General features: G+C 38.5%; 1 protein-coding gene and 1 long non-coding RNA gene across 4 annotated transcripts in view; one reads left to right on the top strand and one right to left on the bottom strand.

Annotated features, from left to right (window-relative positions):
* ZNF624 (zinc finger protein 624) overlaps positions 1-10,606 on the bottom strand; it is a 44,664-nt gene extending 34,058 nt beyond the window's left edge. For 2 of the 3 annotated variants that reach the window (XM_045199264.2, XM_045199266.2), the window contains exons 1-2: positions 10,523-10,606; positions 2,075-2,160 (exon numbers count right to left, since the gene is read on the bottom strand). In XM_045199264.2, the coding sequence (XP_045055199.2) occupies positions 2,075-2,107 (33 nt within the window). In that variant the 5' untranslated portion in view covers positions 2,108-2,160; positions 10,523-10,606. Of the gene's footprint in view, positions 1-2,074; positions 2,161-6,822; positions 6,968-10,522 lie in introns of those variants that run through there. The other variant, XM_045199265.3, reaches the window with a different exon arrangement.
* Positions 10,607-10,712: 106 nt separating this feature from the next.
* On the top strand, positions 10,713-12,463 carry LOC128779328 (uncharacterized). The gene is made up of 3 exons (XR_008425236.1): positions 10,713-10,920; positions 11,184-11,240; positions 12,331-12,463. It is a non-coding gene; the product is annotated as an uncharacterized lncRNA (long non-coding RNA).
* Positions 12,464-21,116: the final 8,653 nt, after the last annotated feature.

Raw genomic sequence — 21,116 nt, 5'->3', positions numbered from 1 at the left:
ACTCTCAACACATTAAAGGCCATATATGACAAACCCACAGCCAACATCTTACTCAATGGGCAAAAACTACAAGCATTTCCCTTAAGATCAGGAACAAGAAAGGGATGTCCACTCTTATTCAACATAGTACTGAAAGTCTTAGCCACAGTGACTAGACAAGAAGATGAAATAAAAGACATCCAAATTGGAAAGGAGGAAATAAAACTATCATGATTCTCAGATGATATGATATTGTACATAGAAAACCCTGAAGATTCCATAAAAAAACTACTAGATTTAATAGATGAACTCAGCAAAGTGGCAGGATACAAAATTAATATACAGAAATCAGTGGCATTTTTATACACCAATAATGAAGTCTCATAAAGAGAAACCAAGAAAACAATCCCATTTACCATTGCAATAAAAAAAAAGGTACACAGGAATAAACTTAATCAAGAAGGTAAAAGATCTAAACTTGGAAAATTACAGAACATTAAAGAAAGAAATAGAAGACACAAAAAAGTGGAAGGGTGGTATATGTTCATGGATTGGAAGAATTAACATCATTAAAATATCCATACTACTATAGGGGACCGGTCCACATGGGAATGGTGAATGTAGCTCAGCCCTGGTTTGGAAAACTGACAGGCACGAGGTGGCACACAGGAACCAGGCCCACGGATTGGCTTTCCCATGGGGAGCCAGGCCTGCATTATATCTAGGCTGCTTTTAGGCTTGCTTTTGCTAAAACTCCCTCACCCTGAGTTAAGGCAGCAAATGTTTAATGCACATTTTTGAAGTAACTTCCTAAAGTCTGTGCTAAACCTCCCAAGAATGGAGTGTAACCAGTTTAACCACTTTTCCCCTTGTGTTTGCAACATCCTTTTCTTTGTTATCTATAAAAGGTAATCACCTAAAGCAAACCTATGCATAATGCATGAGGACTTTCCTTGATGTAATGCTCCCAGAAAAGCAATAAAAACCTGTCCAGGCACAGGTCAGGGTGCTCTCTCACTTGGAGAGTGGACATACAATCCCTTTTCTCTACAGGACTTCTGCAGTCTGTGTGAATTTGTTCATCGCATCCACAACACTGCGGACACCACTGGTCGGAGTCCACATCATACTACTCAAAGCAATCTATAGATTCAATGCAATTCCTGGACCCTGTATGGACCCTGTGTGATCTTTTTAATGTATTTCTGGGTCTGATTTGTTAATATTTTGTTGAGGATCTTAGCATGTATGTTCATCAGGGATATTGACCTATAATTTTCTATCTTTGTAGTGTCTTTATCTGGTTTTGGAATTAGGATAATACTGGCCTCTTAAAATATTAAATGGCATATTTCACATACAGGGTCCAGTAGAAGTAACTCACCTTGTTTATGAGCTTTTATGATTTTTATTACAAAATCATAAGCATGTAATTCTGTAACATAACATTTGTATATAGAACAAATACTCTAAAAATGTATATGGAACCAATAAAGATTTGGAATCACCTAAGTAATCTTGAGAAGGAAGAACAAAGTTGGAGGGCTCATAATACCTGATATCAAACTATACTACAAGGCTACTGTAATCAAAATAGCCTTGTACTGGCATAAGACAGGCAAACAGATCAATGTCATCTATTAAGCTTGATCACTTTCTAATGGGTAAAAAAGAGGAAATTACTGAGAGTGGGCAGAATGGGAATGACCCCTATGAATAAAGAGTGTGAGTGTGTGTATACATATATTTTTCCCAAAATTTCCTAAGTGAAATTTTCCAATTGAAAAATATACTGTTTTACTACCTTATAAATAACTGAAATTTCCTGGGAACAATACAAATTTAACATCATAAGTAAATTTCGTAGACTGCCTATCATATCTAAAGGTAGCCCTGATATTTTTGAAAGATCTTGAAATTTGGTTCAATATATACAGTGAATCTTCCTATAGATTATAGCCTTTACTCACCAATCAAACAATTTGATTCGATTTCCAGAAGGGGTGTGGGTAAGGTTGAGAAGTCACAAGACTTCAGGAAAAGACATGTCCTCAAACCAACACAGCAGATCAGAGACAAAGGAATTCAAACTTACCAGAGGTCCAACTGAAGAAAGCACAGCAGCCATTATATCCTCCTCTTTGTTCCTCTCTCTAGGAGTGGAGTTCTACAAAGACATATCTGAGAAAGAGAAATAAGCCATGAAAACCAATCCTGCCTTGTTAATCTCAGACTCACCAAGTTGGAATCCAAACATGCAAGTAAGCATGACTTCCAAAGAATACAAGAGTAACCCCTAAGATCAGGGAGAAAAAAAGATTCTTGCTCCTGGAAATCTTGAGATTTTTAATACTATTAATTGTAGTAACAGCCAGCAGGCCAGACATTGTACAGGGAGATTTAAAAATACTTTCTCATTTGATCTTCACATCAACCCCATGGGAATTACAAAAATAGATGAGGAAGCTGAGGATTAGCAAAATTAATCTACACATCCAATGCTACCATGACTCCAACTCAGTCTAATTCCAATGCCCACACGTTTTCCACTAAATCAGTTTGTTGTGAAGTGAAAAGTGAACATGCACAGCCCTTTTAAAAAGGGAGCCAGAGCAGGCATTCCAAAGAGCTACCACCTTGCACCTCTTGTTCCTTGAACCTTAAGAATATTTGAACTGGGTAAAATAACCTTCGGACTGGGTCATAGCAACATTTACAAACAGTTGTTTGTAAAACCAACAGGAAAAGCAGATATCCTGACCACAAAGACCGATGATTATGGAGTCTCTTTCTAAAGACAGAATCTGTAACCAGCCATGTGGAGCTGAAGAGCAACTCAGCTGATCCATGGCCCTCAGATAGAGACTTTGCTATGCTTAATTAACATGCTGAATCTGCTCCTGCCCTGAATGGGCACCTTGCTTCCCATAAGGTTCAGTATAGAGCTTTTGCTCAATAAACATAGTAGATTTTAATCTAATCTTACAGTCTGTGTCAATCAGCAGCTCATCCGAAAAGATACTATTTACTATCTTCTGAAAACAAGAATTATAATAAATGAAGCAAGGCTATTATAAATTCAAAGAACATCAGAGATACAGAATTTAAATAGATATGAGTATATTGAAACTTATATTCAAAAGTTATTTATCAAGCATTCATGGAGCAATGGCTAAGTTAATCATTTATTACTGACCAAAGAAAGTATCAATAAAAAAGAAGAAATTGAATACACTACATTCTCTGACCACGATGTGGTAGAATTACAAATGTAAATGGAAGTCTGAAGGGAAGAGGGGAAAACCTATCACCTGGAAATTAAAAAAACCCTCCTGAGTAGCTAGTAAGTCAAAGAGAGGACTTTAAAATATAATTGCCAATGAATTCGAAAATAAAAGTATTATAGATTTAAAATGCATGGGTTGCTGTCAGAGCTTTAAAGAGAATAAATTTATAACCCTAAATACTTTCAAGTAAAATTTTTAAAAATAATGAAAATATTAAACATTTGACTGAAGAAGAAAAATAATTAACAAGCCATAAGGAAGAAATAATAAAGGAAGAAACTAATGCTAAGAAAACAAAGAAACCAAAACAGCTGTCAAAGGCAGTAGCCAATCCTCTAAATAATGAAATACACAAACCAGAGAACAATAAAAAGAAAAAATACCAACAAACCAAAGACAGAAATAAGAAAGGGGCTATAACAGGTAAAACATCTTAAAACTGTATGGCAAAAAAATAAAATTTCCTAAAGAACAATTTTTGTTTAAAATTTTTCCAAAACTGACTCAAACAGCAGAAAACTTAAGTAAGCCAATGTAGCAGAGACTGCTCGTTGTCTTCCATCTTCAAATCTTCCCTTCTACTTGACAGAGGTTTGAAGTCTCAGCTGGCCACAAGGTCACCAGCTACAGACATTTCCCAGTCTACTTGCAGGCAGGTGTGCCGTGTCACTAAATTTCAGCAAATGGGATCAGAAATAAAAGAGATGGTATGCAATTTCCAGGTCACATCTTTAAAAGGGAGCCGCTTGCCCTCTAGTTCTGTCTCCCTTTCCAGTGGCCTGAAATAGGCAGTGTACGAGTGATCAGCTTTCACCATAGGGAGGACAACACCCTATGTACCGAATGTACATAGGGTGACCGAATGTACCAGAGCTGCCTACCTCTACCCACCCTCAATGCTGCCTGCCACCTACCAACTCAGACTTCTTCATGAGAAAGAAATAAATTGCCTTTCTTGTCCAAAGCACTTGGACTCTGTTAAAGCTGCAAAATTAAATTCCTAACTAATAGAGTGAATGATCATAGAAAAAAAATTAAAAGTATCAGGTAAACAGGACAGAGAGAGCAGGGCTAAATTAAATCAAGAAAAAATGTGACTATCTTAAGAATATAGACTTCCAGTCAAGATGGAGGTATAGGTAGATACACCTCACCTCATTGCACACACATAAGAAGGAACACAACTAATTTAAAAATGAAAAACGCCCAGAACTGCCAGGAAATCACCCAGAAAAATATCCAGAACTGTACAGAAGTCCAACAACCAAGGATTTAAAGCTATGTGGACATAGGGGGTTGGGCTGGAGTGGACTTGCTGTAGTAGCAGCAGCTGTTGTATCAGGCAGCCCCACAATCATGTCTGGTGGATAAAAATCAGGGGGACACCTTGGGGGCTAGTGAGCCCATCCATAGGCCAGATTGTGCAGCCCAGGGCTCCAGAGCCAGAAAAAATAAAGCTGCATAACTTCTGGCTGTAAACCCAGTGGGGTTTGGGGTGGTGGAAGAAACTGCCAGTATACATGCAAACCCACCCACTCTGGGAACCACAACCAGGACAGCAGCTGGAGTGGTGCCAGTTGCATATGGGAAGTGGGTGAAGTGACTGGAAACAGGACAAAGGCCAGGCAAGCCCAGCAGAGGCATTGTCTCCTCTTTGATCCTTTTCCAACACACAGAGCCATGGTTGCCAGTCCCTGGTGAACATCCAAGGCTCTGCCCCATACAACTTAACAGGTGTGCTAGAACAATCAAAGTGGCTCTACCTAGTACACAAACACAGAGAGGCTGCCAAAATCAGGAGACAAAGAAATATGGCCCAAATGAAGAAACAGAACACCAGAAAAAGAACTAATCAATGTGGAGATAGCCAACCTATCAGCTGCAGAGTTCAAAACACCAGCTGTCAGAATGCTCAAAAATCTCATCGAATACGGCAAAAGCAAAAAACAAATAAAGGATCTACTAAGGGAAATAAAAAAAAAAAATCCACAGGAAACCAACAGCGAAGGGAAGGATGCCAGGATTCAAATCAATGATTGGGAACATAAGGAAGAAATAGGCATTCAACCAGAACAAAACAAAGAAACAAGGACTCAAAAAAATGAGGAGAGTTTAAGAAGACTCTGGGACATCTCTAAAAGGGCCAACATCTAAATCATAGGGATGCCAGGAGAAGAGGAAGAGCAAGAAATTGAAACTCTATTTGAAAAATAATGAAAGACAACTTGTCTAATTTGGCAAAGGAAATAAGGTACGAGTCCATGAAGCACAGAGAATCCCAAACAAATTGGACCCAAAGAGGTCCATACTAAGACACATCATAATTAAAATGCAAAAGGTTAAAGATAAAGAGAGAATCTTAAAAGTAGCAAGAGAAAGGCAGAGAGTTAATTACAAAGGAATTCCTGTAAGACTATCAGCTGATTTCTCAAAAGAACTTTGCAGGCAAGAATGGATTGTCAAGAACTACACAAAGTGATGAAAAGTAAGGATCTACAATCAAGATTACTCTATCCAGAGAAGCTACCATTTAGAATTGAAGGACAGATAAAGTACTTCCCCACATATGGTAAAGCTAAAGGAGCTCATCATCACCAAGCCCTTATTATATGGAATGTTTAAGGGACTTGTCTAAGAAAAATAAGATCAAAACTAAGAACATTAAAATGACAACAAACTCACAACCATCAACAACTGAATCTAAAAAACAAAACCAAAAACAAACTAAGCAAACAACTAGAACAGAGATAGAATGATAGGTATGGCGATCATTTGAAGGGTTATCAGCTGGGAGGGGGAGGAGGAGAATGAGGGAAAAGGTACAGGAATTTAGAAGCATAATTGGGCAGGTACAGAACAGACAGAGGGATATTAAGAATAGTACAGGAAACTGGAGAAGCCAAAGAACTTACATGCACAACCTATGGACATGAACTAAGGTGGAGGGGCTCCCTGGAGGGAAGGGGGGAACTGGGCAGAGGGGGGCAAAGAGGGGAAAAATGGGACAATAGTAATAGCATAATCAATAAAATACACTTTATAAAAAAGAATGTAGTTTATTCCATGCCACTAGGGGGTTTCACACAATGAAGATTTTGATGGAACAGAAATAATAAGAGTTGAGGGAGGAAAAAACAGTGTAGTGTGGAGGTTAAGATGTGAATAAAGAAAGAATAATCTGGGAGGATTCCTATATTGAAGCCTCAAGGTTACCAATAAAAGATTTTTCTTTACACCAGTGTTTCTCTACCTTTTTTCAGGTAATGGATTCCTTTGCAAATCTAATGAAAATTATGACTCTCCTCTCAGAAAACTCTCACATATAACTAGAAGGGTCTCAAATCTCTGGCCTGAAAAGCTCACAAGGCATGATTATTAAAAAGGAAATTATATGGTTCCATCCAAGATCTAAATCAGGATCTCTACTATAAGTGTGAGGCACAGAAATCTACATTTTCAACCAGTATATTGAGAAATACCATTCTACTGATAACTCTTGAACCCCAAATTAAAGACTTTTCTTTACAAACTTGAAAATCCAATCAAAATGTTTTACCAGGGGGATTCTTGAGTTTAGGCAAAGCTGTGGCACTGCATTAGTGCCCTCAGGTGAATTTCTGCTTCATGCTTGGTATTTCTTGAACCACTCTTCATCTCACAGTGCAGAAGCTACACTTGTGCCAAGTTTAAACACAATTTAAAGCAATAATTGAAGGTGTACTAACAAATATTAACAATGACTACATACAAACAACAGTAGATCTTAATTTTGGGGGAATCCATCTGAGATTTTGACCTTGTCCACAGAATAATGCATGTGAATGTATGATGCTGCATATGATTTCAGAGAGTTTGACCTTTCCAAACCCATACACTGACCTCAAGTTAGGAAGTCCAGTTTTACAAGGGTGAAAAGAAAAAAAGGCTAAAGAAAAAATAAGTGAAAACTAACTTTTTCCAAAACACAAAAGCAGACCTACAAAGAGTGACTTAAGACATTTTTGCATCTTTAAAACTTAGTAAGACTGGTCTGAGTCATCATTTCTTTTTAAATTTGTGAAGATTAATAAATTCCTCGGCAATATGCCATGTATATAATACTAGTCTAATATGTTTAACAACCAAACTGTGCAATAAACATCTTTTTATTTTTATAATCAAAATAAACAACGCTATTTAAAATTTAATATATCGAGAACCAAGATGGCGGCGTAGGTAGACACACTGCGCCTCCTCGCACAACCAGAACTGACAGAAAATCGAACGGCAAGGAGGTCCGACACCAAGGAAATAAAAAATAAACATTCATCCAGACCAGTAGGAGGGGCGGAGACGGGCAACCGGGGCGGAGAGGACTTGCGTTGCTGTGGCGGGACGGAGACTGGCGGAGTGTGGGACGAACAGGGCAGGCAATCTGACCACTGGCAGACCCTGCGGCCCCACATTCGCACAGATAAACCGAGAGGGCCGGACTCAAAGTGGCGGAGAACGGGGCAGGCAGAGCTGCGGGTAGCACCCCGCGGCCCCACATTTGCGCACAGATAAACCGGACAAATGGCGGGGAGCAAAGCAGACCATGCAACCCAGGGCTCCAGCTCGGGGAAATAAAGCCTCAAACCTCTGATTGAAAACGCCCATGGGGGTTGGGGCAGCAGCAGGAGAGACTCCCAGCCTCACAGGAGAAGTCGTTGGAGAGACCCACAGGGGCCAAGGGCGTGTACAAGCCCACCCACTCGGGAACCAGCACCAGAGGGGCCCAGTTTGATTGTGGGTAGTGGAGTGAAAGATTGAGGTCTGGTGGAGAGTGGAGTGGGTGCCATTGCTCCCTCTCGGCCCCTCCCCCATGTACAGTGTCACAGCGCAGCGACCAGCGTTACCCCACCCCTTTAAGTAACAGAAGCGCCAAGACCGAAAAAAAAAAAAAAGGCCCAAATGACAGAACACTTCAAAGCTCCAGAAAAAATACAACTAAGCGAGGAAGAGATAGCCAATCTATCAGATGCACAGTTCAAAACACTGGTTATCAAGGCGCTCACAGAATTAGTTGAATTTGTTCGAAAACCAGATGAAAAAATGAAGCCTATGCTAAGAGAAACAAAGGAAAATGTACAGGGAACCAATAGTGATGCGAAGGAAACTGGGACTCAAATCAACAGTGTGCACCAGAAGGAAGAAAGAAACATCCAACCAGGAAAGAATCAAGAAACAAGAATTCGGAAAAATGAGGAGAGGCTTAGGAACCTCCAGGACATCTTGAAACGTCCCAACATCTGAATTATAGGGGTGCCAGAAGGAGAAGAGGAAGAACAAAAAATTGAAAACTTATTTGAACAAATAATGAAGGAGAACTTCCCTAATCTGGCAAAGGAAATAGACTTCCAGGAAGTCCAAGAAGCTCGGAGAGTCCCAAAGAAGCTGGACCCAAGGAGGAACACACCAAGGCACATCATAATTACATTAGCCAAGATTAAAGAGAAGGAGAGAATCTCAGAAGCAGCAAGAGAAAAGAACACAGTTACCTACAAAGGAGTTCCCAGAAGATTGTCAGCTGATTTCTCCAAAGAGACCTTACAGGCAAGAAGGGGCTGGCAAGAAGTATTCCAAGTCATGAAAGGCAAGGACCTACATCCAAGATTGCTCTATCCAGCAAAGCTATCATTTAGAATGGAAGGGCAGATAAAGTGCTTCTCAGATAAGGTCAAGTTAAAGGAGTTCATCATCACCAAGCCCTTAATATATGAAATGTTAAAGGGACTTACCTAAGAAAAAGAAGATAAAAAATATGAACAGTAAAAATGACAGCAAACTCACAGTAATTAATAACCACACCTAAAACAAAAACAAGAGCCAACTAGGCAAACAACTAGAACGGGAACAGAACCATAGAGATGGAGATCACATGGAGGGTTGTCAATAGGGGAATGTGAGGGGGAGGTGGGGGGGAAGGTACAGAGAATAAGTAGCATAGATGATAGGTGGAAAATAGACAGGGGGAGGGTAAGAATAGTGTAGGAAATGTAGAAGCCAAAGAACTTATAAGTATGACCCATGGACATGAACTATAGGGGGGGAACGTGGGAGGGAGGGGGTGGGCAGGATAGAGTGGAGTGAGGGGGGCGAGAAATGGGACAACTGTAATAGCATAATCAATAAATATATTAAAAAATAAAATTTAATATATTATTTGATCTCAATTGTGTAAAATAATGCACAGAGAAAAAGATGGCAACTCAGTAAGCCAAAACCACTGAGACCCCTGTGACCTGAGTCTGTGATGTTTACCCTTCTTTCTGTTTCTCCATACTCTCCAAGTAGACACTAAGAAGTGTTTATATATAAAGGAGTTTTGTATTGCAGTAAAATTCCAGAGTAGCTGTTCACACTCCCAGGTCCTAATGTTGGCTTGACTACTGTGGAAATGTGACTATAAGCAAGTACCTTAAGCACAATGAATCAAACATTAGCAAATGAGGCTAACCACATTGTATGTTTCTACCTTTGCCTTTGACATTATGCGGAAGATATCCACAGAGTCATAATTTCCTAGTTATTTTTTTTCTGGATGTCGTGACTTTACCCAAGCCCTGTCTTCCCAACCATTGCAGAAGTTCCAAAGACTTATGGAGAAACTTCACTTGCTGTGGCTCCTAAGCCAGTGCAGTTATTTAAAAGTAATGAGAACGTCAGCGCCAAGGCCCAGACAAACATTTCCCAACCAAAGCAATAATACTATTGTCATGTCAGGGAGAGAGGAGAGACTTCAAAGTGATTATCTGAAATGCTGTAAAATGAGCCTCCGAGGAAAAGTGCCTGGGCTACCCAAAGACGGCAGAATGCCACTTGTCAGGTCACCAGTACGGACGCCCAGTTCCAGCCCTGCGGGATCGGAAACCGGCCTGGGACAGTCCCTCCACCAGCCCCGCTCTTTCCCTGGCTGCCTCCTCTGCCCACTAGGGGGACTGTAAAGGGCCGGAAGGTCAGGCTGAGCCCCCTGCCCCTGCTCTGCAGCCGGCGCTCCCCAACCCAGCGCGGCCACTCCCGCCGCCGAGGGCACTGGCTGCCTTCCCAAGGAGGCCGAGGGGAGACCCAGGCGAAAACCAGGTCGGCCTGAGGCCCGGCTCCAATCTCCTCTTGTGGTGGGGTGGCTCAGGGACCGAGCACAGGAAGAAACAGCCACGCCCCGGACGCGGCGGGGAGTCGCGCGCCGAAGGAGGTGCGGCGGGAAACTGGACCCTGGCGCCTGGGGCAACGAGTACCTGGCTGCGGAACTGAGGACAACTGAGGGCACTCGCAGAGCAGGGCGGGAACGCGTCCAGCGATGGCGCCGGCTCCGGGGGCCGGTCGCCAGCACGGCAGTGAGCCTGCGCAGCCTGGCGTCGGAACTACAATGTCCAGAGTCCTCAGCGCCTGAGCTTTTCCTTTTTTTTTTTGCATTTATGAGGGAATTGGCTGTGTTTATCGTTAATTTGGGTGCCATGAAAATTCAGGTTGAATAAATTTGTCCTGAGAGGCCACGACTGTGGGTCAAGCACTAGCGTCAGAAAGAAGAATGGCACAACCCTTGCCTCGAAACATTTCCGTGACGAAAGAAATAAAGCCACCGAGAGAACACGTAGGGCTCCTGTGGCTTAGTTGACACCCCAGACGCCTGCAGGTGCGTGTCCAGACCCTTGCTATCTTTCATTCAAGTTTTTGACCGAAAAAATCGGTAATGCCTTCATTATATAGTTTCTGGGTCTTTGAACCAGAGCTTCTTTCTTGGTTCAACTAAATAATTTTAATATACCATGTAATTAATTTATTGTATCATACAACTAATAATGTCATTAATATAAAATGTTATGGATGACTATATAGTATATGTATTACACAGGTATTATACGATTATTTTTAAAAGCATGTTTTCCGTTGCTTCAGGCCATATTCTCCACGAACAATCCTCCAGGGCTCTAGCGCAGCTTGCTTCCGTTAGCGGTGAGACCACTTCCCCTCTAATCCATTCTTCCTCCGCGTGTCTCGGGTTCTTGGGCAGCTTTGATTGTGTATGAGGCCCGTCAGGGTGAGCCTCCTCAAGGTGGAGATTTGCAGGGAGGGAGAAAGCTCGGTGAATCTGAACACAGTGTAAAATGGCTCTTGAGATCTCAAAGAGGCAGTGGATAGATAGCTTTGGGGAAAGTGTGACATCACACAATGACCTTTGCACTATCAGAGTGGAAAGAAATGCAAGTGGGAAATCAAACTCCTGGAGATAACAAATATGATACACAAAATGAAAAATATAGTGGATTGGATTAAGAGCAGATTATTAGACACTGCAAAAGAAAAGATTAGTGAAGTCAAAGACATACAAATAGAAACTGCCCAAAATAAAACAGCGAGAAAAAAAATGGAGAATGAACAGAGCACCAGTGAGTTATAGAAAACTATGAAATAGCCTAACTATGTGTAATTAGAATTCTGGAAGGAGAATAGAGAGAGAGTGAGGGAGTAAAAAAATACTTGAAGAAATAATAGCTAAATATTTTCAAAAATTGATGAAAATTATAAATCCACAGATCCAAGAAGCTCAATGACATTTTAAAAAAAGACATTGAGAAAACCACACCAAGGCACATTATAATCAAACTGCTACAAACCAGTAATAAAGAAAAATCTTAAAAACAGGAACAAAGATAATATACAAGGTGGGGAAAATGTTTACAGTTGTAATACAAATAAATAATACAATAATAAATAATAATACAAGAATAAACCATTTCATATTTTCTAAAATGTATTGGAAATGTTGCTATTCCAAGTGTCTTTTTAATGTGACTTTATATTGTATTATTTAATTGTTTTCCTCAACTGAAGACAATTTTTCATTGCTTTTAGAGAGAGAGGAAGAGAGAGGTGGAAGGGGGAAGTGGGGTGGGAGGAGGGAAGAGAAGGAGAGACAGAGAGAGAGAGAGAGAGAGAGACATCAATTGCTTGCCCCCTTTTATGTTCCCCAACTGGGGATGGAACCCACAACCTGGGTATGTGCCCCGACCGAGAATCAAACCCATGAACTTTCTTTCCACAGGACAACTCCAACCAACTGAGCCACACAGACCAGAGCATATATTGTATTCTTTTAAATATTGTATGTACATTGTATCTTTCTTTAATGGTAATAAGTAAAAATGTAACCATCATATTTTGTATAAAATATATGTGCACAGAATAGAAAAATTTTTATACAAACAAAAGACTAAGTGGCACAATTATTTTTCTTTAGAAGACATCTAAATATCCAAAATTTATAAAGAACTTATAAAACTCAACATAAAAACCAAACAATCCAATTAAAAAATGAGCAAAGTATCTGAATAGACACTTCTCCAAAGAGGACATACAGATGGCCAATAGACATATGAAAAGATGCTCAATGTCACCAATTATCAGAGAGATGCACATGCACATTAAAACTATAATGAGATATTACTTCTCGGTCAGAATAGCTATTATCAGTAAATCAACAAGTGCTGGTGAGGATGTGGAGAAAAGGGAACCTTCATGCACTGTTGGTGGGAATGCAGGTTGGTGCAGCCACTGTGGAAAACAGTATGGAGTTACCTCAGAAAATTAAAAATGGAACCACTTTATGACTCAGCAATTCCATTTCTGGGAATTTATCCAAAGAAACCCAAAACAGTGATACTAAAGAATATATGCACCCTTATGTTCATTGCAGCATTATTTACAATAGCCAAGATCTGAAAACAGCCCAACTGTTCATTAGCTGATGAGTAGATAAAAAAAGCCATGCTAAATTTACACAATGAAATACTACTTAGCCATAAAAAAGAAGGAACTCTTACCCTTTGCATCAGCATGGACGGACCTGGAGAGCACTATGCTAAGTGAAATAAGCCTGTCAGAAAAAGACAAGTGCCATTTGATTTCACTCATATGTGAAATCTATTGAACAAAATGATCTAATAAGCAGCATAGAAACAGACTCATAGGGAGCAGGCTGACAGCTGTTGGGGGAGGGCAGAGGTTGGGAGCTGGGTGGCATGTGGAGGGATTGAGCAACAAAGAAAAAAAGGAAAAACTCATGGACAACAGTGTGGTGATTTGGGGTGGGGAGTGGGGTGGTGGCAGTTGGAGAAGGTAAAGGGGATAAATGGTGATGGAGGGAGATTTGACTTGGGCTGGTGAACACACAATACGGTGTACAGATGATAGGTTGTAGAAGTGTGCATCTGAAACCTGTATAATTTTGTTAACCAGTGTCACACCGATAAATTCAATAAAAAGGAAAGAAAAGAAAACATCTATAATTTTGTAGTGAAATGTTATGTATGTACAATTTTTTTTGCTTTGACATTGCTTATAATACGTAATAGACTTGCCATTTAATATGGAAGTTCTTATCCAATTTTTCAAGTTCTAAAATCAATGTGTTGTATGGACTAAATAAAGAAAATGTGAATTTTAAAAATCAAGTAACAAACTGTTGAATAATACATATTATTCAATCCTTCTGCTTTCTAGGCAAATATATTTTTGTACTTCATCAGAATTTTGTGACAGAACAGGGTGGTGTAGTGAGACCATACTGCAGCCAACTCAGTTATGTTACCCCCAGTATGGCTCACACCTCAAAAGTTCTGCATTACCAAACTGAATCCACTCCCCTCCTCCACTCAAGAAAAGAGTATGCCCCTTTACAATGCTTCAGAACTATTGATGTGTATACTAATAGAAAGTTTCATTCTCATGGGGATAAACCTGAGGTGCTGGGTACCTAGGGCATTATCTAGAAAGGAAGAATGGGTTCAAGTTGGCATACTCAAATGGCCTCATAGACTTCTCAGCACATGGAGACAGTGGCAGATGGAAGAAGGGCAGAATGGGTCCTTGCCAGACTCAGAGCTCAGACAGCAGTCCTTCCCAGATGCAAAGGCAGTAGTGCCAAGGAGTGTAGAACAGGTTATGATCAAAGTGCAGCACTTCTGGAGTTTTGGTAACGTACTATTTTGTGTCCTAGATGGAGTTTTCATGAGTGTTTGTTTTTAAAATATTCAATACATTTTATATACTTTTATGTATGAAAACTTCCCATTAAAAGTATTTAAAAATTGGACTACACTGAGATGCAAATATTCCATTTACATAAACATTTGCTTTTTGTCTCTAGTCCAGCGCTAGGTTTTGAGTTGTTTTTTGGGTTCCCTTTGCTCCCTCATGACACACAATTGTCATTATTGTACATACCACTGAAGACATTAGCACAGAATATTGAAAATATTATCAACCAATAAGTTTGGATGGAAATGAGTTGTAATTACTAAGTAATCGAAGGAGTAGAGAACAACAGACTCTGAGGACTACAGGACCTAATATAGGTTTATATGCAACTGCAACACACCCATAACCTAATTAGGTTATGAGTGTGTTATAATTAACCACTCATAACACACTCATAACCTATCACCTATTCATAGTTAGTTAACCTAATTAACTATGAAACTGGCTATAATCAGGAGAGATAGCATAGATGGAATAATACGGCAAATTGTGTATATCTAATATATGGGAAGTTATATAAGAGATATAAGAACTACAAATGAAAAGGCATTCTATGCTCCTATATAAAAAGGCTAAATATACAGATGTTAAGAGGAGAAAAAAACTTAATGACAACACAAAGACAAATATCGGCTTATGAAAAGATTTTTATAATAACTGTTATGTGGTTATTACCTTTATTATAAACATTTAAACAAAATAAGAAAAGTATTAATATTTGAATACAATAAATGGGCAATCACAGGGATAACTGAGAACAAATGAAAACTCAGGTACATGTGGGGTTTCCCCGCTGCCTGCGAATTAGTGTAACCAAGACTCCTCAGGCCTGCATTGTGCTCTCCCAGTGACGAGCTCATGTCTTCACAAAAACAAATGTGAAAAGTGGGGCCATTTTAAAATAGAGAAAAAGCTGCATTCCAGAGTAACTGCCTTGCACCTTACTTATTTCTTGAAGCTTTGGGATGTTTCAATGAGCAAAAGAACCTTTGGACTGGACCAAACTGACGTGTCTCACAAACAACTGTTTGTAAAGCTAATGGGGCAGCAGACATCCTGACCACAAGGACTGCTGATTATGAAAGCTCTTTCTGAAGATAGAATCAGAAGCCAGCCATGTACAGCTGAAGAATAACTAACCTAGCTTGTTAAAACATAAATATAAATTATTTTCTTCTATTCATGTAATGATTCTTTTCCTCTTCTCATAAAACCTCTTACCTTCATCCCATAATTGGGACCTAATTTGGGTTTCTGCCTGAATCTATACCCTCAGATTGCAATTCTTTTTTGAAAGAATTGCACTATTGGCTATAATTTTGGCCTTTTATTTTTTGGTTAAAACAAACAACTGAACCTAAAAAAACCCAACAACAATGAAAACAAACTAAGCAAACGACTAGAATAGGAACAGAATCAGAGAAAAGGACATCACATGGAGGGTTTTCAGTGGGGAAGTGGGGGGAAGAATGGGGGGAATGTACAGGGAATAAGAAGCATAATTGATAGGCATAAAATATACGGGGAGAGGTTAAGAATGGTATAGGAAACAGAAGTCAAAGGACTTATATGTACAACCCATGAACATGAACTAAGGGAGGGGGAATGCTGTAGGCTTGGGAGTGTAGGGCAGGGGGGGACAGAGGGGAAAAATTGGGAAATGTAATATCATAATCAATAAAATATACGTAAAAACAAATAACTATATATATCTACAAAACACGGGTGATCATTTTATATAGTTACTTAAATACTTTTGGGTAAGGGGTTATATCAGACAATGAAATGTCTAAAAAATTGGCTTTAATATTTTTTCTCCAAAATTTCCTTTTGGTAGCTGCTTTTACATTTTGCTCCCCCCAAATAAAAGAACTTCCCTTCCCCTAAGATTCATCAGGAAAGAGGGCTCTGCTGTCCTCATCTAATACTTTCTCTTCAAAGTTACCTACTTGTATAAGCCATTCAAGAAGCAGAAGTTCAACAGCTTACAACAGAACAAGAACCTGGGGCACAAATACCTTCGCCTCGTGTTCTCAAACATACTTTTGGGGATCTTCAGTTCAACTGTCTATGTTACACTAAAAAGAGAAGAATTTTCATTCCAGTAGGGTGAGAGGCATTGTAAAATGGCACAGCTATTTTGGGAGGCAAGTTTAAATAAATCATAAAAGTCACATATTTAACACAGTTATTTTAATTTGTGAGGTCCTATTTTAAGAATTGATAAAAAAAGAAAACAACCAAAACAAAGTGAAATGTATATGCACAAAGATATCCATACTGATATTTATTGATATTTAATGAATCTATGATATCCATTACTGGAAAACTAGAAGTAAGCAAACATTGAATACAAGAATATAAGGAATAATATTTTAAATAAGGCATATGTTTTGGATTTCATGAGTTTTGTAAATGTACACTTATTGCATATGCAAAAGTTTTCCAAGAGAGTAGATTCTAAAAAAATTTTGTGAAGAGTATATGGAGCAAATTGTTAAAATGGAAATATGGGAGAAAATCCCAAGATGAAAGATAATCAAATAATAAACAAAAGTGCCCCCAAAGATGCAAAATTTTTAAATAGGCCAAGAATTGATTAGATAATTTCTAAATTTTTCCTCCCCATGAAGAGTATAAGCTGGTTGAGGTCTGGAGAATATAAAAAGATTGTGAGTCTTTTTGCTGCAGCCTAATTGACAGTGAAGCTACTGAAGTCTACACAGTCTGACCTCGTCTTAAGAAATCCAAAGGATAAGAAATGAGAAGTCTAATTGCTGATATATTTGAAAGAAGTGGTTGAATGAGGGACTCACTCTTGCGGAGTTCCTTGAGGCAAAGTATGCATACCATGACTGTGGACCAAATGAGGGCCATGTGTGAGAGAGATGAATATGGGGTCATCTTGAATCCTGTCTCTGAGGGCTGCTTGGTCTAAGGACCTTTAGCACATAGGCGACAAATACAAAGGGCCGAATCCAGTTCTCCACCTTGTTTTATCTGGCTCGGCACCTTGTTTCTACCTGGCAGTAGTACCAAGCTCTCACTTAACTGTTAAGGACTAGTTACATTTATACAGTCCTAAAATTACATTCTGCTCTTTGAAGGCAACCACGAGGCTGATGTGTCCCCCGGTAAAAATGAGTTTGACATCCCTCGTTTAGCAGAAGCAGCTGAAATTTCACCAGCTTTCTAAGAACCCAGTAAGGAATAAGCAATTAGGGTTTGGATGCATTAGCATACATTAAGAGAATTCCAGAATGATGGTATGACCAGAAACATCTAAAGTGGAGTCACTACCATCAAGGGGCTCTAAACTTGAGTCAGGAGGCAATTAGGGAAGTCAGATTTCTCTGCACTCACATCCAGATGAGATTTAAACTTTTGGACTTTCCTGCTTGCACATCCTGGAACTTTCTTCCCCACTGCCATGCCGAGACCTACCTTAGAGTTTTACCACCTGAAGCAGACCAACCTTTGTGAACTAGTAATCACATCATGTTAGGTAGCCAATAAAAAAAGTTTATTTTGTTACAAGTTGTGGTTTTTGTCTTTATAAGCTGTTTTTGTCTTCCCTGGAGTATATTTCTTCTGAATCTGTGTCTCTCAGGTTCAACTCTCAATAAGACCCCCAAATAAACTTTTATTTTGCGGCCTCAGTTCTTTCTTGTTTGACAATGGAAAGATTGTGTAAGAGCCATGGAAGTAGTGAATCACCTTTACACCTCTGCAAAGTCTAAAAAACACAGGGCCAGCTCACGACAGTACCAGTCAAGTAAGGTCTTTTCCTAACTCTTGCCCCTCTCGTAGCTCCAAATCTGAAGGAGCTGTAGGCATCTTATATTCAGAGAAGTGGGGATGAAGTTGATCATGACCTCCTTTTGTATGGTAGGCTTCCCTGTATGAAACAATGAGCTGGAGAAGAGATTATTTAACTTTAAATCAAATCCAGATTGGATTCTTAGATTATTATACAGAATTAAGCATTTTATTTTCTAAGTTGTGACTAAATTTTTACAAATATAATCACAGAAATTCTTTTTCCCAACATGTTATATAGCTTGCATAAATTTTCATCCAAAGGAAGGAGCACTAGATCTTGATGAGATTTAAAATGAAAATGAAACATAAAGTTGCTTATTCCTTTGTCTCATGGGTTGTGTTTAACATCTCACTTACACCACACAGAAAACACGGTAAATATATTTATGGTGTAATGTTACATAAAACACCTGTGTAATAAGATTAAAACTACAAAATAGGTGTATAAATATAAAGCCCAGAATAAACATGTTATAATGCTTGTTTCTGGGTGGTAGGATTTACGTTGTTTACTTTCTTAATATTTATTTCTATTTTTACACATATTACAATAACATTGTTATTTATTCAATAAAAACACAAAGCTATTTTATTTTGTAAAAGATGAAATAAATAAGCAAAAATCATAAATGATAATTATTACGATGGCTGGATTACAGGGGATGTTTTCTCTTTCCTGTACTTCCTTAGTATTTTGTAATGTAATTATGTAGGTTTTATAAAGTAAAATTAATTTAAAAAATTTGCATATCTTATTTTCTATAAGTGCTAGATTATATGTTAATTATTTTTTCATTTTGTTAACATAATTATTTTTATTTTTAAGATATTGTTGAGTCAGTGGCTTTTATTTTATTCTGAATTTTGAAGTTGAATACTTACTTCTACAATTTACTTTCCTAGATTTACTGCACTGTACTATTGCTTTACAAAATTGTTTTCAAAGTATTCAGTGAAAACTGAAAGAATAATCAAATATGATATCTGACAAACATTCTATATCAATTATGGTTAGTCTATTAAGTATAAATTTTCTTATAAAGCCATAAATGATATATAAGTAATTGATTTCCCATATTTGTTATAGATATAAGTTTTCACCATCCTAATGCATTCCTTGATGAACAGTGAGGTAGAAATAATTGATGAAGGTTTTTCTTGCCACATTAATTAAATATATAAGATTTACTTTTGTATGTATCCTCTGGTGTTCTCTGAGAATTGACATCGTATAACATCTTGCATTCTTCATGATCATTCTCTTTGATGTGTTCTGTGATGTGTAGTAAGGCTTGAGATACACCTAAACGCTTTTTTACAGTCATTATATTTATAAGGCTCTTCTTCAGTATGTACCCTGTGATGTACAATAAAGTCAGAATTAGTCCTGAAGACTTTTCCCATCCTTCACATGCATAGGGCTTCTCTGCAGTATGTGTTTGCAAATGCATAATACGGTAAGAAACTCTTCTTTGTAAAATTGATTTTAGAGAGAGAGAGGAAGGGAGAGAGAGAAAAAGAGAGACAGAGAAAGAGAAAAAAAGAAATACTGATCTATTTTTCTACTCACTTATACATTCATTGGTTGCGTCTTGTATAAGCCCTGACAAGGGATCGGACCTGCAATGTTTACATATTGGGACACTCTAACCAACTGAGTTACCTGGCCAGAGCAGAACCTTTTCTTAAGACTTTTCCACATTCCTCATGTTTTATGGAGTTTCTCCCGAGTATGCATTTTCTGATTTTCTGTAACAATGTATCATCTGGCTGAATATCTTCCCAAAGTCATTACATCTAAATGGTTTCTCCTCTGTATTATTCTTTGATGGCTATTGAGACCTAAATTACTTGTGAAGATTTTACCCCATTTGTTGCATTTGTAAGGTTTCTCACCAGTATAAGTTTGCTTATGCAGAGTAAGCTGTGATGTGTTAGTGAACACTAACCTTCATTACATTTATGTGGTCTTTATCCAGTAGGGTTCTCTGAAATACAAAAAGGAACAAGTTACTCCTGAAAGATTTCTCACAATTTGTACATTTACATGGTTCAATCCAGTGTGAATTTTCTTAGGTTTTTGTGAAATTTACCATTTGAGCAAATGCTTTCTCACATTCAGTACATTTGTATGGTTTATCCCCAGTATGAAATCTCTGACAAACAATTAGGTGTGATTTTAGCCTGAATAATTTCTTGCATTCATTACATGGTAAGGTTTCTCTTCTGTATGAATTTGCTGATGTATAATAAGAGATGAGAAATGCCAGAAGGCCTTTTCACATTTATTGCATTTATATGGTTTGTGACCAATATGAATTCTCTGATATACAGTAAATCAAGCAATTTATCTCTAAAGGCTCTACCACATTTGTTACATTTAAATAGTTTCTCCCATGTATGAATTCTTTGATGTTCCGTGAAATTTACTGTATGACTAAATGATTGGCTACATTCATTACACTCATAGGGTTTCTCTCCAGTATGTACTCTAACATGCAAAGTATGGCTTGAGTTACTTCTGAAGACTTTCCCACATTCATTACATCTGTGGGGTTTCTCTCCAGTATGAATTCTCTGATGTATTGTAAAATCTGGGATACTCCTGAATGCTTTCCTACATTCATTGCATTTATATGGCTTTTCTGCAAAATGGATCCTCATATGCACAGTAAGGTGTGAGTTATTACTAAAAGCTTTCCCACAATTGTTCCATTTGCAGGGCTACTACCCAGTGTGAATTTCCTAACGTTTGGTAAGTTTTACTGTCTGACTGAAGCTTTACCACATTCATGATGTACGTAAGGTTTATCTTCAGTATGGATTCTCAGGTGCTGTGTAAGGTGTACATATTGGCTGAAGCCTTTCCAGTCACTGCACTCATAAGCTTACTCTTCAGTATGAACTCGCTGATCTACAATTAACACTGAGGAAACAATAAAGACTTTCCCTGTCTATTACATTTATAAG

The sequence above is a fragment of the Desmodus rotundus genome, chromosome 9 (assembly GCF_022682495.2).
Source record: "Desmodus rotundus isolate HL8 chromosome 9, HLdesRot8A.1, whole genome shotgun sequence".
Lineage (NCBI taxonomy): Eukaryota > Metazoa > Chordata > Mammalia > Chiroptera > Phyllostomidae > Desmodus > Desmodus rotundus.
Note: the sequence above shows the minus strand (reverse complement) of the source record. Positions and strands in the feature narration are given on the sequence as shown.